This window comes from Manis javanica, chromosome 16 (genome assembly GCF_040802235.1).
Source record: "Manis javanica isolate MJ-LG chromosome 16, MJ_LKY, whole genome shotgun sequence".
Classification (NCBI taxonomy): domain Eukaryota; kingdom Metazoa; phylum Chordata; class Mammalia; order Pholidota; family Manidae; genus Manis; species Manis javanica.
In genome coordinates, this window is record NC_133171.1 from 19632905 (window position 1) to 19658950 (window position 26046).

At 45.1% G+C, this 26046-nt stretch overlaps 1 protein-coding gene across 7 annotated transcripts in view; it reads left to right on the forward strand.

Moving 5' to 3' along the window:
- Positions 1 to 26046, forward strand: part of KIF13A (kinesin family member 13A) — a 172868-nt gene that overhangs the window by 103329 nt on the left and 43493 nt on the right. For all 7 annotated transcript variants that reach the window (XR_012126288.1, XM_073224702.1, XM_073224704.1 and 4 more), the window contains exons 5-16: positions 1584 to 1676; positions 2581 to 2761; positions 4545 to 4632; positions 6020 to 6154; positions 6832 to 6944; positions 13897 to 14008; positions 14382 to 14594; positions 16778 to 16888; positions 18259 to 18393; positions 20541 to 20671; positions 25646 to 25732; positions 25833 to 25999. Coding sequence is in view for 6 of the 7 variants with exons in the window: in XM_073224702.1 (XP_073080803.1) it covers positions 1584 to 1676; positions 2581 to 2761; positions 4545 to 4632; positions 6020 to 6154; positions 6832 to 6944; positions 13897 to 14008; positions 14382 to 14594; positions 16778 to 16888; positions 18259 to 18393; positions 20541 to 20671; positions 25646 to 25732; positions 25833 to 25999 (1566 nt within the window). In the remaining variant the exon portion in view is untranslated. The remainder of the gene's footprint in view (positions 1 to 1583; positions 1677 to 2580; positions 2762 to 4544; positions 4633 to 6019; positions 6155 to 6831; positions 6945 to 13896; positions 14009 to 14381; positions 14595 to 16777; positions 16889 to 18258; positions 18394 to 20540; positions 20672 to 25645; positions 25733 to 25832; positions 26000 to 26046) is intronic.

The window sequence follows — 26046 nt, forward strand, 5'->3', positions numbered from 1 at the left end:
TATACATTTGGTATGGTTTTCCCAATCCCTTGTTTTCACTTTAGCACCCATAGATCGATTGATCAATCTGTCTTTCTCTCTCTCTTTGTCTCACACACACATACTTTTTAACATATTTTTACATTACATGTACAATCTGATTATAAGTTTTAAACTCAACAATGTTTTTGAATTTTAGCAGTGTTTACACCCACAGATTTAGTGTTTTTTTAATGGTTTATAATATTTCATCATATAAAATAGTCATGTTTTACTTACCCGCTTCCTCATTAATGGACATTTAACTTGATTCTAACTTCCAGTGTTACACGTAATGCTGCCATGGACATCCTTGTACCGTGGGGGGTGTGCCTCTAGGGCAGATGCCTCCAAGTGGGTCAAGAGAGTGGGTGTATCCCCATTTATAGGTGTTGGGAGCTTTTCCTTCAGAATGGCTGCATTTGTTTATTCTCCCACCAGCATCTTATAAAAATACCTGTATTTCCTCAATCCAGCAATTTGGATGTTAAGATTTAATTTTTTGCCAACCTAATGGTTAAAAATATTATTTCTTGTGTTTTTTTTTACACATTTTCGAGTCCTGTTCTGTAACCATGATGTCATAGTATAGCAAGGAATGGCTGAAGTCAGATCCAACTCTGTATAAAGGAGAACATACAGCCAAAAGCTTGTGTTATGTTGAATTATTTCCACATGTAAAAGGAATTGTCATGTAGGTTAAAAGGTGAAACGAACACATTCTTTCAACAGACATTTGTTAAAAATTTTGTACTAGGCATTCAGATTACAAAAATAAACAGATTATGGTCTCTGACATCAGTCAGGGGGTTCTCGTCCCAGAGGAGGAAAGAGGTACTTAAATGAGTAGTTCCTGCAAATACTGTAAGAGTGGCTGTTCCCAAGGCTCTGAGAGCGCAGGGGAAGGAGAGCGTCCCACCTTCCTTGGGGGTGGGGAATGAATGTTAGAGAGTCGCCAGGGTCAAAGGTAGTGAGCACCACCTCGCTTGTTTGGAAGAGTCTCACACCTTCACTCTTTAGCAGGACACTCCTGTAGTACATGTAGTACGTGGCAGAACGCCCCAGAGCGGCCCTAAGCCGTGCACAGGCTCCTAGAGGGGAAGCTGTCCCCGAGCCCTCACGGGAGCACGGGTGAGAGGTGTGTGCTCACCACGTCACCTCCACAAGCAGAAGCTCAGAACCCAGATGGGAGATAAGAGAATTTATGTTAAATGGCATTTTAATACTATGTCATGAGGAGAAACTAAATCCAATTTAAATGATGCTTCCCATATGGCCCATTGACAAAGGAAAGGACACTTTAATGCCTAGAGAAGTGCCTTGGAGGGTGACAGTGGGCAGAATCATAAATTGATCCAGGTACTGAGCCATAGTTGAAAAGAGTAAATGAAGTGACATACGTTAAGCTCTTAATGCAAAACCCTACACTAGCTGTAGGCTTGGAGTGCACTTCTAACATCTTTTGGGATTGAGAGAATGTTCATAACTGGGAACCACTTATTAATACAAATACGACAAGGAAAATCATTCCTTTGTTTCTCAGTTTTTTCTTTCTTGTGTTTTAGGTCAAGAAGTGGTTTTCAAGTGCCTTGGGGAAGGAATTCTTGAAAAAGCCTTTCAGGGGTATAATGCTTGCATTTTTGCATATGGACAGACAGGTAAGTGGCTGCTTTATTTGCAGTCAGTGATATTAAATGTGCATTTCTTAAAACAGAAATAGAAAACACTCTGGGAAGCAACAGAAAAATGCTTCTGAGTTTGTGGGTTTAACTAAATGAGGGGATCAAAAGTAACCCTCTTTTTGACGATTCAATAGTTTTTGTAATTGAGTAATTTTAGTGTTAATGAGTAAAGCTGATTTCAAATCATTAAATGTCATTTTCCTAAATTATAGTTTAATCTATATGTCAACTAGAAAAATAATTACCAGTTTCTCAGTATAAGTGTTATACTAAAAAGTTCTTAGTATCATCCTCTAGAGAAGACTCACTAGAATACAAAAGTGATGGTAGATTATTAAACTTAAGTTTGTGGAACAGTTTCTCAAACAAGGAAAACAAAAACGTAACTAATGGCTCGGTCCTTAACACTCTGAGCCACCATTATTTCAATTATAAAGTTGGAATAAAACGGTAAATCATAAGAATACTTCCCATTGTCACATCACAGGACAACTAGGAGACACAGGCAAAGAATACATATATATCAGAGCACTTTGACAAATACGAAATATTTGGGGGGTAAAATACTGTTAATGTCACTTGATAATACACAGTTGACATCTTATTCTACACACTTTTAAAGATTATGTATTTTTAGCAGTTATATTTGTACAAATCCATCTGTTAATGAGGCGCCCGCTGGATGGCGCAGTGAGTCAAACGGGAGGTCACGTGTGAGAGAAGGACTAGTGGCCTTGTTGTCCGAGGTCCCGGCTGTGAGGGTGAGGTTCCCCACTTCTGCTGTGTGACCTTGGCAGATGTGGGTGGGCAGTGTGTGTGGCTGAAGCGTTGTGTCTGCCCTGCCCTCTAGCCTCCTTCTTCTCTGCCCGCTCTTCTCCAGGCTCAGGAAAATCCTTCTCCATGATGGGCAACGCTGAGCAGCTGGGACTTATTCCAAGGCTCTGCTGTGCTTTATTTAAAAGGATCTCTCTGGAGCAAAATGAGTCACAGACCTTTAAAGTCGAAGTATCCTATATGGAAATTTATAATGAGAAAGTTCGGGATCTTTTAGACCCCAAAGGGTAAGTCAGTGGTTGGAATTAAGCTTGTAATAGGAGTAACAATTGTAAATGACCCACGATAAAAATTGCAAGTGACTATCGAGCCCTTGGTCACTGTTCTGGGTTGGCTCATTTACTGAGAAATCATCAGCTTCTCAGGCCTGCCGGTATACCCAGTAGACACAGCTTTTCCAGTGTTCGCGTGTGAAGTACGTGTGTCCTTGGGTAACTTGATATTTTCCCCTCAATGACTCGTTCATGCTGACATGTGAAGGAATGACACATCGATTGTTACTGCTCCTTAGTATTTCATTGTGTGGTTGTGCCCTCTGTGTTTACCCTGTCTTCTGTCATTTGCAGTTTCCACTCTCTTAGCATCACAGTGCTGCCCTGAGCATTACAGTTCTGCTGGTGTACGAATGCAGACGTTCCTAGGGAATACAGCTAGGAGTGGGCCCGTGGCCACAGGATACTGAACTTCAGCTTCCAGGCAGTGCCACACTATTTTCCAAAGTGGTTGTACTGGGACTGAAATGACCCAGCAGTGCCATTCACTATTATTGCACTATTATTTAATGTTATATATTGCATGTATATATATGAATGTAAATAGCATCAATCATAGTTCACCCCAGGACCTTCTTTAACAAAGACTATGATAGTGTTTCGGGGCTTATCAGAATTTCTCAGCCCCTCCCCTCACCCAGCAGTGTATAGACACCAGCCGTCAGGCACCAGCATGAGCACTTGATACTGAGCTAGATGTGCGTCTTGCTCAGGAAAGTGCTAAGGACTGGTCATGCAGGCAAAGCGAGTCGGTCCTGGGTCCGTGCACAGCAGAGTCGCTCTCTTGAAGATGTGCGTTTGGTCAGCCTCTGTTTAGAAGAGCAGAACTGCTCACTGACATGTTAAATTCTTCATCCTTAAAGTTAGCAAAACCTACTGTGTAGTGTTGCTGTGAGATGAAGTGGGATGACTGAATGGTTCCCGAGGAACAACACCAAAACTCTGGGGAGCATTCAGTGGCTCTTCGTCCTTTTCTTCCACACTGGAGGGCTCCGGGCATTGGCCCCTGAGTTTGAAGGGAGACGAATGTCTGGTGCACTGGGGAAGGTGACACGCAAGCCGGCCATGATACATGTAGCTTTGCTTTCACCTTAGTTTTCTGTTGACAGAGTGTTCAAATGGGTCCCAAACCAGGCTCGCCTTTTAAAAATTCAGAAGAGCCCTAAAATCTTCACCAGAGCGAATTCCAAAAAGAGGATAAATATTAGTAACTACAAACAGCTGCCACCCTGTGAGCCCACGTGCTGTGCAAACTTGTCAGCATGGAGGCAGCATAAGCCAAATTGAAAGTAAAACACTTAAATATTGTTCCCTACTTGCTCCAAAATTTAAGACGTTATTCACTGAGAATGTGCTTATTTATGAAGTAGTCTTAAGGTTGAATTTTATCCTGGCATATTTCTTGCTTTGTTTTGTCTGTTTTTCTTTACTCCTCTGGGACACTGAAGTTCATCCACCAGATCAGGTCAGCCGCACCTAATACTCTGTGTGCTGGCTGTTTGGGAGTCCAGGTGGGATTGTTTAAATAGTAAGTTGCTTTAAATAGATATCAGACTATAAAAGACATTTCTCATAAGGAATGCTCTTTTGCTAATCCAATGAAGTAGCTTTTAGACTATTTTTTAATCATTAAAAAAAATTCTTTTGAAATTACCATCTTAGTTTCTGAGTAGTCAAAAAGAAAGAAGATCTTCCAAGTTAGCTCTGAGTCATTCATTCTTTTTTCTTCCTCCAAAAGGAGTAGACAGTCTCTTAAAGTTCGAGAGCATAAAGTTTTGGGACCATATGTAGATGGTTTATCCCAACTGGCGGTCACTAGCTTTGAGGTAAGTCACTTCTCTAGAATGTCATTTAAAAGCGGGCAGTGAATAGAAGTGTGTGGGGGATGTTGAATATGTTGTGTGAATGCTCTGTGGCATGTTGCTAGCATCCATGGCCTCAGAAACCTGCTCTCGACGCACCCCAAACAGAAAGAAAGGGCTTTTCATTGCACCTCAACCTGCCTTCTTGTGAACGCTTTATAGTGAGGTCTAGAGGTTCAGGTTTGGGGTTCCTGAATATGTTCCCCACCATGCTGTCACAACGACTCTCCCTACGGTTGGAACCCGGACAGATGGAACGGGGTGGCAGTTCACCCAGCTCCTTCCCTGACGGTCTCCTGCCCTGGCTCCCATCACCTCCCACTCCCCCAGGCCTCCTGTCTTCTGCCTTGCTCCTCTCTCCCCTGGCTGACCGTTTCCTTTCCCTACTCCCTGACTTTTATGCCCTCTTACGTCCCGACTCGATGTTCTGCCCTCATTTCTATGGTCGCTGCTCCGGGAGAACAAGCGCTGCCTGCCGCTGAAGTGTGCCTGGGAGCGGGTGGGCCAGTGTGGTCCTCCCCTTCGCTGCGTGTCGTGTGCCCGCCCATCACTACCTCTGACTCAGGGTGGCTACAGTTGATCCGAGAGTAACTCTCCAGCCACCTAAGTGAAGATTTTAGGATTGCTTTAATCAGAAAGAAAGGGCCATCATCACTTTAAAAATACTTAGGTTCTGAAATGAATGGAGACCTCTGGTGTAAAGGCCAAGTCAGCACCTTCACTAAGGTGCCCAGTTTGTAGCTCAGCATGCTGGGTGGGGGTCAGGGTCCATCTCATCCCGTCACTTGTGAATAAGAGCCAGGAAGCTTGTGATTTGCATTCTTAGTAGATGTGGGAACTGTTATTAGACCTCCGAACTTCAGTGTCAGGTGAAAATCAGGAAAATGTTCTTTTATAAGGCCTGTTCATCAGACATTGTGTAAGAGCCCATAGGTCCTAGGTGTTCTCAGGCAGGTGTGCAAAGAAGGCCGTGGTGGTGGACAGGGAGGCACATACCCAGTAGGTAGCTATAAGTTACAAGCACAGGCAAGTTAGAATCAGTTAAGGTAACTATTGTAATTGAGTATCTGGATTGCTCAGTAAATATTAGCTCTTTTTTCCCGTAGGAACTTGCAAAGGAAAAAATAGTAACAGAGAAAAAAGACAATTATGGGATGGAAAGAATCGGGGGACCTCACACCCTAGAAAGCACCGAGGGTGGTGGGAGCTAAGCCGTGCCTGCCGGGGGAGTGGCAGAGAGGCTCTATGGACGGGTGGTGATGAGCGTGTCGGGGTCACAGTCAGTACAGAGACCTGGTGGGCAGGACTGTGTTGCTTTGCTTCTGACGTTTTCCTTGTGCTTTGCCTCTAGGATATCGAGTCACTGATGTCCGAGGGCAATAAGTCTCGGACGGTGGCCGCAACCAACATGAACGAAGAAAGCAGCCGCTCCCACGCCGTGTTCAACATCACGGTCACGCAGACACTGTATGACCTGCAGTCTGGGGTAAGGGACTGGGCAGACCGGGGTGGCAGGGAAAGAACTGGGGTGCCTGTGTGGGCGAGGTGCCTCGTGGTCCCCACAGTCGCTGGGGACTCCGTGCTCACCCTTGTGCTTAGCAGGTGAACCGCTTTGCTGAAAGCATTTGATTTATTAGCTCCTCCTTTATAACGTTAAAAAAAATCAGATTTCTTTTGTAAACTTCCCGATGAGCATAACGACGTCACCGCACAGCTTTTAATATGTATCCTTTCATACTGAAATCGCTCTGAGGGCACCTGAGTCCACCTCCCAGCCATTAAGGGTGTTAAACAGGAAACCACAACACCGAGCCTGGGAAAGAAGAGGAGTCTGACCCGCACGCACAGGGATGCTCATGTCCTAGGACTTCCCCGCGGGCACATAAAGGCCCTGGCTTTCTGGCCGTCTTCTGGAGAGCCCAGTGTACTTGCTGCCCAGCTGTAAAACAAAATGCCGCGTGACCGTGCCAGTTTAAATCGTGACTACGAAGTGGCTGGTCCTGGGCACTCTTCTCACCATTTAAAATCTCTGTGATCAGAGATTACATAATGTTGTAGCTGGGTGGCTGCCCCGTCGGCTCTCAGCGGTGGCATGTGTGTAGCTGTGTGGTCGTGCATTCATGTAATCGTGCGTGTTGTTTCTCCTTCCTTTCCTACACCTAGAACTCAGGAGAGAAGGTCAGTAAGGTCAGCTTGGTGGACCTGGCGGGTAGCGAAAGAGTGTCTAAAACCGGAGCCGCAGGAGAGCGACTGAAAGAAGGCAGCAACATTAACAAGTAAGGCGGCGGCGCAGTGCCCGAGAAACAGGAGCTCGTGTGTGTCTGGGGCACTTGTGGCATGGTGAGGGGTCAGAGGGTTGTGAGCACAGGGGGTCTAGAGTCTTAAGTAGCTTTAGTATCTGGGTTATAGAAAAACAACAGCCTGCCTTTACTGAGAGACGTGCGGTTCGTTTAAGAAAAGCTGCACAGCGCAGCCCTGTTCACACGCGGTGCAGACCCTTAGTGCATCACTGGGTGAAATGTAGTCTTAGGCAGATGCAGACCCCGATTTGGTAAGTCAGATCGCATCTTAAATTAACTCGGGTTTACTCTGAAGAGAAAACCTGCTTTGAACTCCTTTGTAAGCTAATACAGACTGAAGTCTCACTGTTTGCCCTGAGGACCTGCAGCGCGCCCAGTGAGGCAGTGAGGCCTCAGGGTGCAAGATGGCCCTGCTGCTGTGGGCCGCCATCTGTGCGGGTATTTGTTAGAGCATCATTGCTGCCCTAGGAGCGTAAGCTTTAGGACAACATAAGTCACTTTATTTGGGAAAGTGAAAGGAAGGTGGGTATTTTTGACCAGATAACATTGAGAAATGCCACCTAACCCAGCATCTGAGCATGGAACTATTTTTTATGACACATTAACGAGCCTGGGAGTGCTTGCTAGGTTGGTGTTGTACTTTTCCCAGGATCACTGGCTTGAAGGGAATGGAGGTGCCTCTGGACCCTGTTTCCTGAACCTTCTGCCAGGGCTATTTCCTTTACCACACACATCTCTCTAACCGCCCTGACTTGGCACATAGGTGCCAAGAGCCCATTGTGGGTCCAGATGCCCACCAGGTGTCATCCAAGTCCCTGGTGTGGACGCTGGCACATAGTGACTGGATGAATGGGACATCTTCACTGGAAGGTGGGGCTGTGAGCTCTGCCCCGCTGTCTTGGAGACCTGCATAGAAATAGGAGCCCACAGTCCCTCATCTGAGACTATAAAATCCAAAATGCTCCAAAAACCACGTGCTCTCTGCACAGCTCACATGTCGGTAAACCTCCACTGAACTCTCCGGAGGCTATCGTAGTCTTTACATTTATGGTTTTATTGCTTGGTGCAGCATTCCAAGTTTAGGTGTGGAAATGTTCATGTGTGTTACTATGGGGTGCTGCCCCAGTGTCAGCTGTGGTTGCATGCAGTGTAGGCACTGAACTCCCCAAAACCCAAAATATTTTGAATTTCAAGGCATGTATGGCCCCAGGGATTTCAGCTAAGAGGTGCATCTGTCTAGCAAATATGTGTTGAGCCCTGACTGGGGATAAGAATGCAGGGATGATGAGATGGGACCCGGGCCCCAGGAAGCTCCCGGCCCAGTGGGGCAGGAAGACCTTGGGAGCTGGGAGCACCACACTGAGGGCCATAGGGACATACACAGAGGACTCAGTGGGGACATGGGCGACAGCATAGCTGGAAGGTTCTGGGACGGCTGCCCAGAGGAGACACTGGAGTTTCTTAGTTACAGAAACTGCTTCAGCTTCTTCTTCAGCTGTCACGTGAGGCCAAGGAGACAACCAGGATCGGGGCCGCCGTAAGGACTGGGTGCTGTTGGTAAGGTCTGCAGAGCTGCAGCGCCTGGCACAGGGGGAGCTCTGCTTCAGTGTGTACGAATGAAGTAATGTAAATAGTAAATTAGAACTGCTGCCCCATAGTTCCACAAATGACTTTTTAAGCCTTAAAATCAGTGCCCAGCCGAGTGCTAAAATTAAAGAACTCTAACTTGTTTCCTAAGCTCCTCCTCAGCCTCCTAGTCGGCTTCTTTTGCTAGAACATGAATAATCCTCTTCAGCAGACTTGTCAGGGACGTCCCGGACATTGGTGTCTGCTTAATGGGCTTGGATTCAGGAGCTTCATCTCTCCCTAAGCTCTTCAGAGCTTCACAGCACGCATCGTTCCCTCGCTCGGAGAGCTGGGGTGCCGTGTGGCCGCACCACCGGGACTGTTCCCGGGCTTGGGAGGTCAGGTTGTCTGTGGACTGTCTTCACAGGGGCTGACATCTGAAAGGTTAGTCGACTGCCCTACCTGTCCAGGGGGTAGGGGAGGAAGGCTGTCCCCACGCCTGGGGTCTGGCTGCATCAGCTCCTCTGACGCCTGCAGGTCGTGGAACACGCTCTCTGGTCACCCTCGGGGTGTCGGGGCAAGTGGTCCCGTTCCAGTCTCAGCGGTGGCCTGGCAGTAAGCGTGCTGTTCACCTACCGAGTGTCATTCCCCGCCTCGTTTCCATTTCAGTGACTGTGGTTAACAGTCCACATATCAAATGGGGTACGTGGTGGGGTCTTGATAATATGGTGATACAGGGGCCCCTGAACAGCACGGATCGGAACTGTGCAGGTCATCTGATACATGGATTTTTTTTTTTTGCTTAAAATGTACTTTTTTTTAAGTCTGTTTAGTAAGAAAAAGCTCATACAATAACCACTAGCTATGACTGGTTATGTGGTGATGGGTCTGCAGAGTTTTTTTTATTACGGTGTCACTGACATGCACTCTTGTGAAGGTTTCCCATGAGCAGCGTTGTGGTCACTACGTCACCCATATTATCAAGTCCCCCCGATGTACCCCATTTGATACATGGATTTTTTTTCAATAAATACAATTGCAAAAGTTTGTAGAGATTTATGAAAACTTGACAAAAGGTTTTCTCTAGCTCAGTTGAATTAGTCCTGTTTAGAAAGCAGTCCATGTCCTGTTCTTCAGTGTGTCCTAGACTTGGTTATACTTGGCAAACGTTGGCTTTCTGTAAGCCAGGCACACAGGGATTGTGTGACATATGGTGGTCTCTGCCCTCAAGGTGACCACAGCCTAAGTAGTATGCGATACAAAATTATGTATATAGCTAAGTAATAAGGTGTAAAAGTACTGCATTTAGAATCTCAGACAAAGATGACTGGAAAAACAGGTTAAGTAATGTACTTATAATCCATCCTAGATGTGAGTATAGATGACTCACATCCTGTCCTATCTACTACTAAGGAAGGAATCTGGTGCTTAAGGTTTCAAGGAAACTATGCAGGTTGGAGAAAGGTGCAAAAGAAAGCAAAGGAAAAAAAAAAGCTGTAATTGTGACTTTTTTTCTCACTCATTGTATTTATTGGAGCAACTTTGGTTTCTCATCCTCCCAAGCTTTATTTACTTTTTTGTCCCTAATTCTCTATTGTCACAGATAGGTAGATTTTTTTACATTTCTATCTTAAAATATGGCTGTGTGCTTATAAATGTTACCGCCTAGCCTGCCTGTCCCGTCCGCTCCACTCAATCCCTGCCCCCTGCTTCTCTCCTGGGCCCGGGAACTTGCAGTAAGAGACTCAAAGACCAGCAGCTCTGTTAAGGACCGTCTCCACTTCCAGGAAGCTCAAGGAAGGACTGGTGCATTGGAAGAACTAGAAAGATTTCTGGGCCAACTTTTCCAGCCCCCTAACATTGGTAAATAACACCACTCTCTTCTGGATGCCCGTGAGCTGCCCATTTGTCCCCAGGATGAGAAGAGAATCGTAGCAACATCCATAATTAGTGATTTTCTTATATTTTTAAGTTCCTTGGGAATACAGTTCCCATTTAAAATATATCTGTTGTTCAGCCTTCACACATGGAACTTTCAAACAGTTTTGAGGATTCTGGAAGCCTCGGGGTCCTTGCTTGTGGTGGAGCCTAGGTGGGGGGCTGGTGGGAACCCCTTGTCCCAGGGTGGTTTTCTTTGACTCATCACTGAGTCCCACTGACCCTGCAGTTCTTTTTGTTCCAAGGGGTTGAACATGGTAAGTTCAGAAAGAATTCTGGTTTTGAATGTGTGCACACTATATTAGGTAAAAAGGTGTGGCTTCTACTAACGATAAACTTCTTTAACTGAGTGAGTGGTAGAGCAACGTACACACAGAAACTGGGGTCTCAGACCCATTTCTGTCCAGTCCCACCCTCTGCCACATCACCTGCGTACGTACACCGGACTTGCAAAGAGCACGTGGTGGCGTGGATGCCGCCGACGCTGTCACACCCTCCCCTTTTACTCCCTACACCGTCAACTCAGCAACTGCAAGCAGTTGCCCCGAGAGAACGTACTGTCTTGTCTCAATGATGAAACATCCGTGACAACCCCACAGCATGTTTTCATATGAAGGGCCCCTCCAAACCTTAAAGTTGCTAATATTGACCTTTGAGTCATGGATTATAATGCACTATGTGAATGCAAGTACTTTTTGCTGCCGTTGGGCATTAAAGATTGGGGATAGTTCAAAGAACTGTTTCCAAATGAATTTTATTTCAGTAGTTGAAAATGTGAAAAATGCCTTATATTCTGTATTAAGGCAGAAATGTGTTTTCGTCTTACATTGAACTCCAATTTCCCTCTATTTCATATATATCACATGCCATTTTCCTCTTTGGGAGGAGGGATTGAACTCAAATTTTTTTTAAACAGTTACATCTAGAAATAACTCACATACTTTATACTTCACCATTTTCAAGTGTGCAGTTCAGTCGTGTTAGTATATTCACAGAGTTGTGTAACCAGCACCACCATCTAACTGGAAAAGAAATCTTGTGTCCAAGTTACTCCCTGCTTATCCCCACCCCCAGCCCTAGTCACCACCTCCGTCTCTATAGATTGCCTATTCCAGATACTTCATATACATGGAATCAAACAGTATGTGGCTGTATTAGTTTCCTAGTGTTATCATAACAGACTACCACAACTGGGTGGCTTAAACCAACAGAAATTAATTTTTCTGTCAGTTCTGGAGGCCTAGAGTCCAAAATCAAGGCGCCAGCAGGGTTTGTTCTTTCCTGGGGGCTTAGGAAAAATCTGTCCCATGTGTCTTCCCTACCTTCTGGTGGCTGCTGGCTCTCATTAGCAGGCGGCTGCATCCCTCTGATCGCTGCCGCCCTTTTCGCGTGGCATTCTCCCCTGTATGTCTGCACTTCGTCTTGTAAGGACGCCGGTCATTGAAGTAGAGCCCTGCCAAACGCAGCATGATCTTGACTAATTACATTGCAAAGACCCTATCTCCAAATGAGGTCACATCTAAGGTTCTGGTCGATGTGACTTTCGGGGGGATACTGTTCAGTGCACGACAGTGACCTTTGTGTCTAGCTTCTTCGAGGGTTCATCCGGGTTGTAGCATGTATCGGAACTTCACTGCGCGCCCGTGGCCGCAAGATATCCCGTTGTCAGCGCACGCCAGTTATGTTCCTCCATCATCGTTTGAAAGACATCTCGGTTCTTTCCACATTTTCGCAGTCGTGAATAAAGCTATGAAAATTTGTGTATAAGTTTTTGTATGGACATATGGTTTCATTTCTCTTGGGGTGGATTTGTTTAGCTTTTAGGTCTGTCAACCATGATGTACATATTTATGTCACTTTGGGGTGATGGCTGTTAGTTATTAAAATTCTGGCTCACTTTCTGCATCTTGAGTTTGCTTTGTAATTCAGTGGCTTTTTGAGTGACTCACCTTTGACGAATTGTGTTTTGGGGGAAGTGTGCTCATTTAATGTCAATTCACTTAGTGGAAATCTGTTGTTGACATTAGAAAATTAAATACTCTTTCAGAGCTAACCTCTGGTCTCTTGCTGATTTATACCCTTCCTTATTTTTATAAATAACTTGTAACATTTAATTTTTTAACCATTCATAAAGCATTTTCTCTTCGCAATATCTTTGACCTTCTTTGCAATCCTGGGGGATCTGAGGCTGCTCTTTTCTGACTGCTAAACTTAGGATCCAGTTGATTTCCTTTTAGAAGAGCATTTGGTAATTAACTGTGACACAGGAGATCCTTCCTGCCCCCTACCATACCAAGAATCTGTGGGTGTGCCCCCCCAATACCACAGATCTGTGGGTTTTGTGGTCTACCCCCTCCCCCCACCATACCACAAATCTGTAGGTTCTGTGGTGCCCCCCATACCACAAATCTGTGGGTTCTGTGATCAACCCCTCCTCCTTCATACCACAAATCTGTGGGTCATGTGATGCTGTTTTCTCCAGGTGCAGAGAACGTGTGGCACTAGCGCCACCCCCCCCCACCCCCGGAAAACTCATCAGCCTAGACGAGTGGTTCTCAGACTCTGCCCGCTTCTCTCTCTCTGATTCCATCAGAATCTCCTGGAGGGCTTGTTAAAGTGCAGGTGGCCGAGTCCCACCATGAACATCCGATACGTCAGGTCTGGGCTGAGGCCTGACAATGTGCATATCTGACAGGGTCCCAAGTGACGCTGGTGCTCCTGGGCCCAGCCCCCATTTGGGGAGTCGCAGGCCTAGGCACCTAAATAAATCTGTCACTTTGAGTATTGTTCAACCAGGGCTTCTTGAAATTTAATGTGCATATGAATCACCTGGCAATACCTTTAACTGCTTCTGACTCAGTTGGCCTGGGGAGCTTCCAAGACACCAGCCAGCTTTCAGAGGACGCCAGCCCTGCTTTTCGAAACAGGTGTTGAAAGAGTAGACATTTGCCGTCCTCTGCTTGGACTAGTTCTTTGTTTTTGTACAACAGCAGTAACACCGCAGTGAAGTAAGCTCACCAGTTTAAGCAGATGAGCAGGACCTACCGTGTAAGGTGCAGTGGAAGGGTGACCTGTGAGTTACGTGGTCATTCTGGGAGACACAGTCGGAGGCCAGATTAGGCCACATTAGGTCCCGTGGGTAAACGGTTCAGGCCTTTTACGTAATACTTGCAGTAAACTAGTGTTCTCCAGAGGTCTTTCACGGGTGTATCTCCGGGTTCTGAAGTATGTGCCTCACAGGTCCTGGGACTGAAGAGAATAGATTCCTACAGGGATGCATAATTCATTCTTCAAAATTAATGGGGTTACTTTCTGTTTTTCTTTAGCTCAGCTTCATAACAAATTATTATAGACTTGATTGTATTGTTCTAGGAATACAAAATAAACATTCCATAAGACTAATTTTTCATTTTTCTCTTGACAGATCACTTACAACCTTGGGGTTGGTTATATCGTCGCTGGCTGACCAGGCAGCTGGCAAGGGGAAAAGCAAATTTGTGCCTTACCGAGATTCAGTCCTCACCTGGCTTCTTAAGGTAAGTCATTGTCCGAGTGTCTCTTTTCCAACTAAAAACCGGCCGCTTCAGAGGTGACAGGCTGAAAAGGTGTGTGCAAAGTGAACCGAATACACAGCCTCCTGACGATGCTGTCGTCCTGATTCCTAGGAATTCAGAATGAAAACTCATGTCTGTTGCCTTTATTTCCATCATAATGCTGTTTGACAGGCATCACTCCTTGTTGTGAGTATAGGGAGACCATATTCCATCCTGTCATAAAATCGTCTCTGAAATACAAACCCCTTTCCACATCCCACGTTCTTCACAGGGAATGTCACACAAACGCATTTACTGCTCTCCTCACACACGTGTGGGAAGAGCCTCCTGAGATGCTGTCTGAAATACTTTGCAGGACAATTTAGGGGGCAACAGCCAGACCTCCATGATAGCCACCATCAGCCCAGCAGCAGACAACTATGAAGAGACCCTGTCCACCCTGCGGTACGCAGACCGCGCCAAAAGGATCGTGAACCACGCCGTGGTGAACGAGGACCCCAATGCGAAAGTCATCCGGGAGCTGCGGGAGGAAGTGGAGAAACTGAGAGAGCAGCTCTCGCAGGCCGAGGTGAGACCGGCCTGGGGGTCTGAGGGGTGAGGGCGCGGCTGCCTGCACTTCTGGGCCATCTCAGTGCGGTCGGGCCTCTCTGTGTGGATGGCGTCTGCTCCATGCCGCGCGTTGGGAGGACATGAGTAATGGAAGACTTCTATCCTAGGAAGTTGCAGCTGAGGAAGTGGAAAGTTAAGAGAAAGCTGCAGGCACTGCCTGATGGTTCGCTTCAGTGAATCATTTGGCCCTGAGCACAGATATCCTGCAGCGTGAAATCCTAGCACCAAATGTGTTGTTTGCATTGACACTGTCGGCTGAACCCACACGGCCACGCAGTTCTCAGAGAAGTTAGTGACAGATCATCTCATTAGGTCTTGGAAGACAGCTTGATCAAGTATAATTAAACATTAGGAATAATTCAGAAATCTCCTTTTAGTTTTCTTTTCTTTCATTTATATCCACTCCTGGCAGGAAACAAAATCAAGAATTTTGCATTGTTACTATGTTCCCTTTGCTTTACCCAGACTTTAATAATCACACCCTCTTCCAAACAGCTGTTGCTCTATGCAGGTTACTGGGCAAGGCATTGTTTCGTCTGAAATAGGTAATTGGGTTGAGATGGAGGCCAAGCGCCCTAGCTGAGGTCACACATGTCCACACGCCAGGATTTGGGTGTGTATCTTAGGATTCTAAGTTCACACTCCTTCAGACCACTCTTCTGAGCCCACTTTAGTTGTGAGAATATTAAGCTATGGGAGGAAAAGAGCCATTATTTATTGAGCAATTGTGTACCAGACACTGTGTTTAATACATACTTTTTATCTATCCGTTTATAATCAAAAGGTAATCAACAAGAGATTCAAATGAACAAAAACGGGTCAAGCCAGAAATGTGAATACTCCATTAACTGGTGATTGGGAGGGTGCATTGCGACTATTTGTTTACCTGTCTTTCTCTTCTGCCAGGCTGTGGGTTCCTAAGGTGCAGGAAGCCGTGTTTCATTAAATTTTTTTCATCCTTAACTCCTAGCACAACACTGATACTGGGAAGCGCTGAGCGCACTCCCTTCACATTGTCAGCGCTCCGTAAACGTTGCTGTTTTTTGTCGTCATCATCATTCAGGGCATCAGGCAGAATTTTTTTATTGATGCCAAGAGGGGTAGCTGAAGCCTTGAACAGTCAAAATGCTGGTAGACTTTGAAGAGCGTTGTGATCCTAGAAAGGACGTGTAAGGCGCTGGGATTTGATCACAGGTGTTTGTCCTGCTTCCTTCCTCTTGTCTCTGAGCCTCGTTTCCACTGTGGTCACATAATCTCGGCCAATGACTAGAACAATGCCTGGCCAACGGCAAGAGGAAAGAAGCCACAGCAGGGTCACCTAGGATTTTCCCATGTGTTCTCCTGTCCGCAGATGTCACTCCAGGCTCTACTCACACTATGAGCCTTGGGTGCCCGCAGCCAGATGCCAGATGAGCTCCACGTCGGCTTCTTGTCCGAGCTCTGCCGTCTTTCTTGTTCATAGGGTTGTGCTCTGTAGAAGCTCGTGTTGGCTATAGGTGTCAAAGGATATCACTGCCAGGTAAAGGCCCCCAGTTTTGGAAGCTCATGTATCTGTATTTAGACTCCTTAGTTACTCTTACCAAGCAACTCAGGAGAACATTAGTGCCCTTTTCACCAGATGTCCTGTTTCCAAGTGAGTAATAAATATGGTAAGTTTATTACCATTAGTAAGAGAAGTAGTTCAAATGGCTCAGACTCAAATTTTAAAATAAACAAAAGGCCTTCACCTTTCCTGCAGGTTAATGTAACTGGAATGCATTTACTGGTGAGGTGTGTCGATCTGTGTCTTACTGAAAAAGAATTCTGCTTAAGTAAACTTTTTTTTCCTACTTTTCTGTTTTGAAGATGAACTTCAACATCTTTCAGGTCTTTAAATGTAAAATCTAAGTATCATGGATAAAATCACTTTGTAATGATTTGTATCAATCAAATTCAGGGAATGGTATTTTTTTTTTTCTCTTTTAAAGAGCAGGAGCCATTTACTCTTACATTTCCTATGATTAATTAAAGTCTGAAAGCCACCCTGACAGTGGGTGACTTAGTTGCTTCCAACCCTGGTGAGAACTGCCTAAGAAGGATGGTGAGGGATTGTCTTGTCCATAACAGTGGGAAAAATAAGGCATCTCTGGTTTCATTTTAAAGGCTATGAAGGCCCCTGAACTGAAAGAGAAGCTCGAAGAGTCTGAAAAGCTGATAAAAGAACTAACGGTGACTTGGGAAGAGAAGCTGAGGAAAACAGAAGAAATTGCTCAGGTATCTCGATAGGCGAGGCCTAAAATACTGAGATTCCTTCTCACTTGCTGTCTTTTCTTTGTGGCCGTTTGTCATCCTTGTAAGTCTTTTGGGACCCGTTTTCTGCTGACCCAGGAGGCTGCAAAGGTTGATTCAGGACTCTGACTGCATTGTCGTGGATCAGTTAGTTCGGTGTGGGTATTTGCCAGGGGTGTGGAGAGCCCCGAATCTGAACGGCCATGGTACAGGAAGTGTCTGCAATGTTCCTGGCTTGTCACATCTGAAGAAAATCCGTCTTTGATTTTGGGTCACCTGGCAAAGCCTACAGCTACCTGATTGGCATAAGATTTATAACATGCAGCTCATCATAGCTTTTCAATATATTTGATTCTTTGGGCTTGTCAGAAAGTATTACATAATATAATACTATCACTTGAGATGAATATAAAGCAGGGATGTGTGTGTGTGTGCATGTGCGTGTGCACGTGCGCACACACGTCTCTACACTGTGCATCTCATGAGCGTTTCAGCCTCACTGACCCTTTGGAAACGCTGTGCCACGGCAGTCGGATGGTTTGAGAGCAGCATCTGGGGCTAGGCCAGCCTTCTGAGATAGGTTTCCTGTGGACTTCATTGGCACACACACACACCCTCACATCCTGCCCCTCTTACCTTGCTTCGTATCTCCTCAAAGCGTGTACCACCACTGGAAAGTCCGCATTGACTCGTCTGCTCATTCCATTAGAACCTAAGTCTTTCTGAAAAGAACTTTGTGTCACTTGCTGTGTGTCCCCTGCCCTCTGTCAGTACCTAACACAGAAATGTCTCTTGAATGCAAGGCCCTCGGCAGGAGAGAACCCACCTGTTCTTCAGGCCCATCTCCCTCCCTGTCCACCTCTACCAGGGGCTCTTGGCACCTGAAACCACCCCGCGCACCCCAAGTCTTTGCTGCTCTTCCCTGGAGCAACCTGCCCTTGTCTTGCTGCTCCCCCATTTCTTCCTGTTGGAATTCTTAGGCTTCCAGAACCTTCCCAAACGTAGTCTTTTCCTGAGGCCTTTCCTGGTCTCCTAACGGTCCATCACGACCTCCCGCCTCTGAGACTCCCCAGCACGTCCCTCTCCAGGGGAGCAGGGCGCTCTTCTTTTGGGTCTAGTTATGAGGTTGCACCCCCTCTGCTAGCCTGCAAGTGCCTGAAGGGCACGATGGTGTCTGGGTCACCCTTGGTACCCCTGCAACCTGGCACAAGATGTCACGCAGCAGACTTGGTTGAACTGAATGGAATGTGTAATTTCATTGGCATTGGCCCCAGAAATAGTGACTGAACCTTTCCATGGCTGCATCTGGTGAATCACCAGCAAACCGAGCTCCCCGTTTTGTCTGTGGTGTGCAGGAGAGACAACGACAGCTGGAGAGTATGGGCATCTCCCTGGAGACCTCTGGCATCAAGGTGGGGGATGACAAGTGCTACTTAGTCAACCTGAATGCAGACCCTGCTCTCAATGAACTTCTGGTTTATTATTTAAAGGTGAGAGAGTACATAAATGAATTATTGCAATCCTGGCCCATTCATGTACGATTCCCATGTGGATCAGGAAGCCATATCCATGATTTTGCTTTTTGTATCCAGCTTAGCCTTCCTGAACAGTGAGAGGTTTGATAGGACAGTCACGTAACCTTTGAGAGTGGAAACCAGCTCTTCCTTATTGTGCGGAGCTGTCGGATCTGGTCAGTCAGGTCTCATCTCCTGTGCAGGCTCAGAGGGGCATGGCGGGCCCCTGGGGGTGTCGAGGCGACCCCCGGCTGTGGCAGCGAGGATTCTGAGAATCTCTGGGTTCAGCCACAAAGACCCTGAGAAGCTCTGAGTAATTCTGAAGATACCTCAGGGTCAGCGCAAGCCTAAGGCGGATTCTCATGGCAGATCGACAGCTGGGGCCCTGCCATGTCCATGCCTGCAGCCCCAGGAAATGACATCTGGGCCCGTAATCACTCTTCAGGCGTGGACATGGTAGGTGGCCTTTGAGTTTCAGCACTTGGGCCATGCCACTGACCACATCACACAGCTTACTATAGCTCTTCTCAAACTTCCTGGCTTCAGGACCCCCCTGCACCCCTTCAAAAGCTGTCAGGGACTGCAAAGAACGTCTGTGTAGCTGTGTTACATCCACCCGTATTTACCGTATTAGATATGAGCACTGGGAACATTTAGAAGTCCATCATGTGCAAGTGTACAGCCCATTAATCTGCAGAGCCTCAGCGTCACCACAGTCCGCCAGCCTCTGGGAAACTTCACTGTGCACTTGGGATAAAATGAGTGAACAAAAGCAAGTAACTTTTTAGTGTTTCCATTAACGTGTTTTTAGCCTCATGAGCTGCTTGACAGGCTCTCAGAGACCCAAGGGTTCTCAGACCACGCCTTTAGAAATGCTGGCTCATTTTGTTAAGTGAGAAATAAGACATCTGTTTGAAACAGGACACCTGATCGGTATTGACAGGGAGCACCCCAACAGACAGGGCACTCAGCTGACCGTCAGGGTGTTTTTAATACATACACACACACACTCCTGAGTTATGGTAGCATGTAAATATATGTAGTACTATTTAAATAACTGTCAAGGATTGGGGCCCTGCGGACTTGCAGGCAGCTTCTATTCACTGTCCACACACCTAAATCTCTAGCTGCAGAAGTATTACCTCCTTGAAAAGGTTCTGATGTGCCTAGTGAATATGCAGAATGCAGTGGAGAATAAGCTAGAACTGAAGAAAGGAGCCTCAATTTTCTATCTTCCTTTTTATCCTACTATTTCCAGAGACATAAATATGACACAAATAGCCCCTGACTTATTGAGAGTCCACTAATGGACTTAGATCTGTTCATTTAGGAAATGATCAAGGGGTGAGGAATTCTTTTTGAAATTTTAATTTCAAAAGACCAAGCCTTACACTTTCTCTGTTGAATAGGAAACTGATACTGTCAATGAATTTTAGGGTAAAAGAAACAAAAGGGATGACCCGCGGCTGAGTCACTAGGAGTCCCAGTCCTCATATGTCTGAGGTTTGAGATTTAAAATCACACTAATCTGCACATTGTAAAACCCACAGGATTCAGCACTCTCTGTAATATTGGTATTAGAAATGTAACTCTCTTTATCATTTTAAGAGTTATATATATGCAAATACAACTTTCTGTGAAACTACTTTTAGTGGTTCCTGAATTTAAATAACTGTTTTCAAAGCACTTTCACTGTTAACGCAGGTATTCCTTAAGAGAATCCTGATAGGTAGATCAAATTGATGGTATTGTCTAGTTTTTGCAAAAAAAAAGAAACTGGGGCTCAGAGAGGGAAATGGCTTGCCTGTGGTCACATAAATAGTAAGTTGTCAGGTTAAAACTGGAACTCAAAGCAGTCTACTGTCAGGCCTGGTTTTCTTATACTTTGATATATAACACTGTTGTTGATTGGGGTTTTTTTCACAGCAGGTTTAAACATTTTTTAATTTAGTGTGTTAAGGAGAGCTTTTGCCGTACAGGGCTCTGGGTAGCTCACACCTCTTGTCTGATTTGTTTAACGTTGCCATGTTTATGCTGCTGGCTTATCCGTATGTACCGTGGTAGACGTGTGTTGAGTTACATGCAAGTGAAGGCTGTTTCTTTCCTTAATAACCTGTAACCAGGACCATACCAGGGTGGGTGCAGATACCTCTCAGGACATCCAGCTCTTCGGCATAGGCATTCAGCCCGAGCACTGCGAGATCGACATAGCGTCTGACGGAGACGTCACTCTTACTCCAAAGGAAAGTGCGAGGTAAGAAGAGTCAGCAGCTACATGGTGTGTCCTCAGAAGGAGCAACGTCTTCTTTCTGTCGAAATTAAGGCTCCACTGGGCTTCCTAGATTTGCTCCTGGGACTATAGGGAGCTGTGTGGTAGCGTTGAGAGCACCGGCTTTGGGGGGGCCTGGCTTTGCAGCTCGGTGCACTTAGACCAGATACTTATTTTATCTAAACTTCAATTTCCTCATGTTATAAGTGGGGCTAATAGTAGTTAAACATAAATCACTTGGCTCGGTGTCTGACACACTGAATAACATTGAATAAAAAAATGTTGAATAAAGCTAGTTGTTACTCACTGAAAGACATTGTATAAAAAACAGTTAATCAGATAACCCCATTGTATGAAAAATTCCTGAACCAGGCTATGTGATATAAAAATTTGTGAATTGATAGGATAATATATTTACTTTTTAATTTCTATTAAATGATGTCTTTGAGTTATTTTATGATTGGGTATGAAGGGTAAATGAGACCCTATAACAATATTCCCTAACACAGAAACATAACTCAGAGTTCTCATTTTTATGAGGAAAACTAAATTCATTTCAACTTAATCTGTTAATAGTGACCTTATACATTTCTAAGTGATGAAAAACTGAGATAATAATAGCATATATGATCAGTGAAAGGGTGTAGGTCTTATAGAATATAATTGTTAGGATATTTAATGGTGAAATGATACTATTCCCTAATTCCTGCTTATTTAAGTTCAAATAGTCTTTAGCCTTATGTTGTCTAAAGCCCTATATTAGAAGCTCTGGGTTTTTTCTCATATTCTTTTTTTTAATTGATACATAAAATTATGTATATTGAAAGTATACTACAATGGGAAGATTTGATCATATTTATCCAATATATATGCTCAAGGCTGTATGTAAAAATGATCTTAACCAAAGGTCCTTATGCCAGTTCCAGTGCCATGTCCTTCTATCCCATTCTCCTTTCCTCCCAGCCTTGCCCCATTGCCCTCTCTCCCTGAACTCCAGGGCAGCAGGCCAGTCATTCAGTGCCCTCTGCTCCAGGTCCTGCACTGGGGTTCCAAGCATAGGAGCTCAAAGCCTGATGGAGGAGAATGTACAGAAACAGCAGTTACTGTGCAGGAAGGAAGTGAGCAGGGTTTGCAGGGCTGCAGGCAGGGAGACCTGTTAGGATATTATTATAATGCTGTCATGGGAACACAGCGAGTGGCAGGGCCGCAGAATGGAGACTCAATTCGTGAAAGAAAAGAAGTCAGTAATGATTACAGGTTTCTGCCAAGGGAGACTAGAAAAACAGTGATGCTGCTGAACCAAAAAGGAGCACCAGAGGAGGGACAGGTCTGGAGGGCAATAGGTACTTTGGATTTGAGGTGTCCTTGGGGGTCAGTGTGGACGCACCCAGGTGGACATTGGATTTAGGGCTGCGGCGGCTACACAGGAGATGGAGAATTGGATGTTACCGGTGCTGCCTGTTTTGAAATTGGGCATAGAGTACATAGTGGAAGGATTAAACGAGTACTTTAGAGAGGGTCTCAGGATAATCCATGAAGGAGGCTGAGACGACAGAGTCACAGAGGCATCAGAGGTGACAGCAAGCAACAGTGACAGAAGCCAAGGAAAGAAGGTGTTCAGGAGGAAGTCTTCAAGACCGGGGGCTGAAAAGCATCTCAGAAGATACTAGCAACCTGGGGGCTTAGGGGTTTTGTAGGTGTGGTCATGGGAGGAGACAATGCGAAGACAAGAAAACGGCGGACGGGGAGGTGGGCCAGGAATCTTGGTTGTGAAGAAGGAAATGAGATGCAGCAAGAGGGATGTGGGGTTAAGGCTTGGTCATTATTTCTTCGAATCTGCCCTCATGGCCACTGATGCACCCTGTGGTCATGCCTTACCTGCTACTTTACCGTTCCCGTTGACTTCCCCATTTCAGGGTCTCTGTTTCTCACCTGCAGAAGTTTAGGAAGCCCTGTCCTGGGCAGGCCTGGTGTCCACTGGGAGGGTCTTGTTTTTGCTCCTTGTAGGTCTTTAATAATTTTACTGTCACTCACTGTCTTTACTTGAAGATTCTGCTCTGAAGTTGCCAGGGCTTAAAGCCAGGTGTCGGTCATGTCTACTGATAACTTTCCTTCCCAAAGCAGTTTGTGTGATTCCTAGATAAACACCCTCAGCAGGAGCTGATCTGTAGGAGTGTTGTGGCCATGGTGAAGGTGCATAAATGGCTGCAAAGAGGCTTTACATTTGCCTCTTCCAAGTACCCCAGGCATGTGTCCAACTAGAAATCACTTTTTGGCTTGGTTACATTACCAAACCAGGCAGTTTCCGTAATTGTTTCTTTTGTATGTTACTGTAATAAGAGCATACTGTAAATGGTCAAGTGATGTGTGCGCGTGTGTGTGTGTGTGCATGAGCGTGCACATGTGCATACACCTAGATAGAGGTCCTCTAAAGATACAAATGATCACAAATGTTAGCATTACATAGGAGAAATAAAACATCACATTCCTTTCATTTGCTCTGGAACCATTTTTAGTTTTATTCTAGAATAACACTGCCCAGTAAAACTTTCTGAGATAATGGAAAGGTTCTCTATCTGCTAAGACTTTTGATACCTGCTAGCAAGACAGTCCTCTTAAGTGTTGAAATATGACTAGTAAGAATGGAGGACTGAATTGTTTTATTATAATTCAGAGTTTAAAACAATAAAGGACACTGAGCGACATTTCTGTTATTGATAATATTGCTATTCCTAGAATTTCTGGAGGGCTTTTGAGATACCTGAATAAACAATGGGAAAATACTTTCCTTAAAAACTGAATAATGAAGTGGACTAACAGTTACCAAAGGGAAAGGGACTGGGGAGCATGGGTGGGAAGGAGGGAGAAGGGGAATAAGGGGCACTACGATTAGCACACGTAACATAGGGTGGAACACGGGGGAGGCTGTACAGCACAGGGAAGACAAGTAGTGACTCTACAGCATCTCACTACGCTGATGGACAGTGACTGCTCTGGGGTGTGGGGGGGGGACTTGATATTGGGGGCATTCCAGTAACCACAGTGTTGCTCATGTGATTGTATATTAATGATACAAAAAAACTGATTAATGAATGTTTGTTAAAGTAGAAGATACAAGTATTCTATAAAACTTGTCAATAAAACAAAAACAAAAAAAATTCATTAATCCTTTTGGCAGAAATATGTATATGTGTATGTATGCATAGACATATACATATATTCTGACCTCATTTTCCATTTTTGTGGATTAATAAATCATGCAAGTAGATGGGACATAGAATTTTGAAGCTTTAACAATGTTGAGAGTCATTTTGATTGGTAAGAATAAAGGGAGCAATATTAGTATAAAATATAAAAAGTTTGTGAATATTAAAAATACAAGATAGCATTTCCAGTGTATTTTTATCATTAAAAACTTTAGCCACCAGACTTGAAATATTACTGTGGAATGTATTTTCCTATATGAGTTCTCTGTATTCCAAAACCCTGAGACTGAGAGTCCTGTAAAGATTAGGAGCCAGATAATGAAATTATATGAGAAAAGCAATTTATTGAAAAATTGAAACTCACATAATCATTACTCTCCTCCATCAAACTTAACCTGACAGTCCATTAGCAAAGTAAACTTTAATTACTCAATTATAATTAGTCCCCTCATGTTTTGTTTGCTTTTAAATCTCTTTTATAAGCGAAGGGCACATTTATGAGAATATTAAAATTGTACAGGCTAACAATTCTGGAAGGACTTTTACCCTCACCCTAAGAGAAGGCACAGGGACAGTGCTTCCGCTGCGCCAGAGGACCAGCTACTGAGGTCTTCAAATAACGTGACCTTGTGAAGCCTCTTACAGTGAGTTACTCGGGCTGCCGACTTCCCAGCCTCTCGAGAGCCAGGAAAGGAAAGCTGCACCGAGGGGCACCCACCACCTGCCCGTGCCCACAGGCCCACGGGCCTCCTGGGGATTGCAGACACGTCCAGGCTGTAGGACGACATAAACCCACAGGCACAGTGCCCACCATTTGTGGGGTGATACATACAGTAAAACAACCACTGTCAAGAATTGTTTGTGTTGTTTCTACAGTTTGGTAGCTACCAAACCTCTAATGCTTTTATGTTTTTATTATGAAAAATTTCAAACATAGAAAAGGTAGAAAGAATAGTCTTAACAAATCCCCGTATCCAGCCTCACAGACAGTCTGACTTGCATTGAGACGTGCTCCCATCTCCTCCTCCCTCCTGTCTGGGTTATTTTAAAGCACATTCCAGATATTACAACTTTGTATCCATACATACCTCGATTTGTATCTCCAAAGAACAAGTATTCTTAAACATAGCTTCAATACCGTCACACCTAAAAATCCTTTACAATCCTTACTAATCGTCACATTTCGAGTCAGTGTCCAGATAACCTCAGTTGGCTCATAAATGTTCTTCTCTTTTTCAGTTGTTCCTTGAAATCAGGTTCCAAGGAAGAGTCAGCCACGGTCACTGCTTGTTCTCTTAGGCCCCCGTCAGCCCGCTAGGCCCCCTCCCTCTGCTCCCCTCCCTTCCGTGCATTTTATTCGTTGAAGACACCTCGTTGTTGCCTGGCGTCGGCACTTTGCTGTTGCTCCCATGGTGTATTTAGCGTCCTCTGCTGCTGTCTGCATTTCCTGAGCCGGTAGTTAGGTATAAAAGCTGATCGGGTTCAGCTCACATTTGGACAAGAGAATTCTACGGGCTTTGTTGTCTGTCTCCGTCAGGAGCACATCTCATGGCGCTGTCTCTGTAGGACGTTGGCAGCCCTTGGTCGTTACTTATAGATCGTGTGTTTTGATACTGGTTACAAAATCTGTTATTCCTTCTTCAGGTGTTAGTAGACTGTGTTTAAGAGAAAGTTCCCCTGTTGTATCTTTGGCACCTGGGCTGGGTTTTCTGCTTTTTACCCTCAGCTGACATATTCCCTGGTGTCCCTTCAGGTCCTGTGTAAACGGCACCCTTGTGTGTAGGACCACCCAGCTGTGGCATGGTGATAGAATCCTCTGGGGAAACAACCACTTTTTTAGGTAACATCTTTATATTCACTGATATTTTCATATACATTTTTTCTGTTACCTACTTGAGTGTAAAACAAGTTGATTTTCTCTAATGGCGAAAACCCCACAGAATTAACTTGCCTAAGAGGAAACGGCGAGATTGGTTGAAAGACCTTGAAAAAGAAACGGGCCCCCCCGAGCATGACCTGGATGCAGCCAGTGAAGCGTCCTCGGAACCAGACTATAACTACGAGTTTGCACAGATGGAGGTTATCATGAAAACGCTGAACAGTAACGGTAAGGCCCTAACTCTGACGGCTCATCTTCTCACTCCGTTCAGGGAG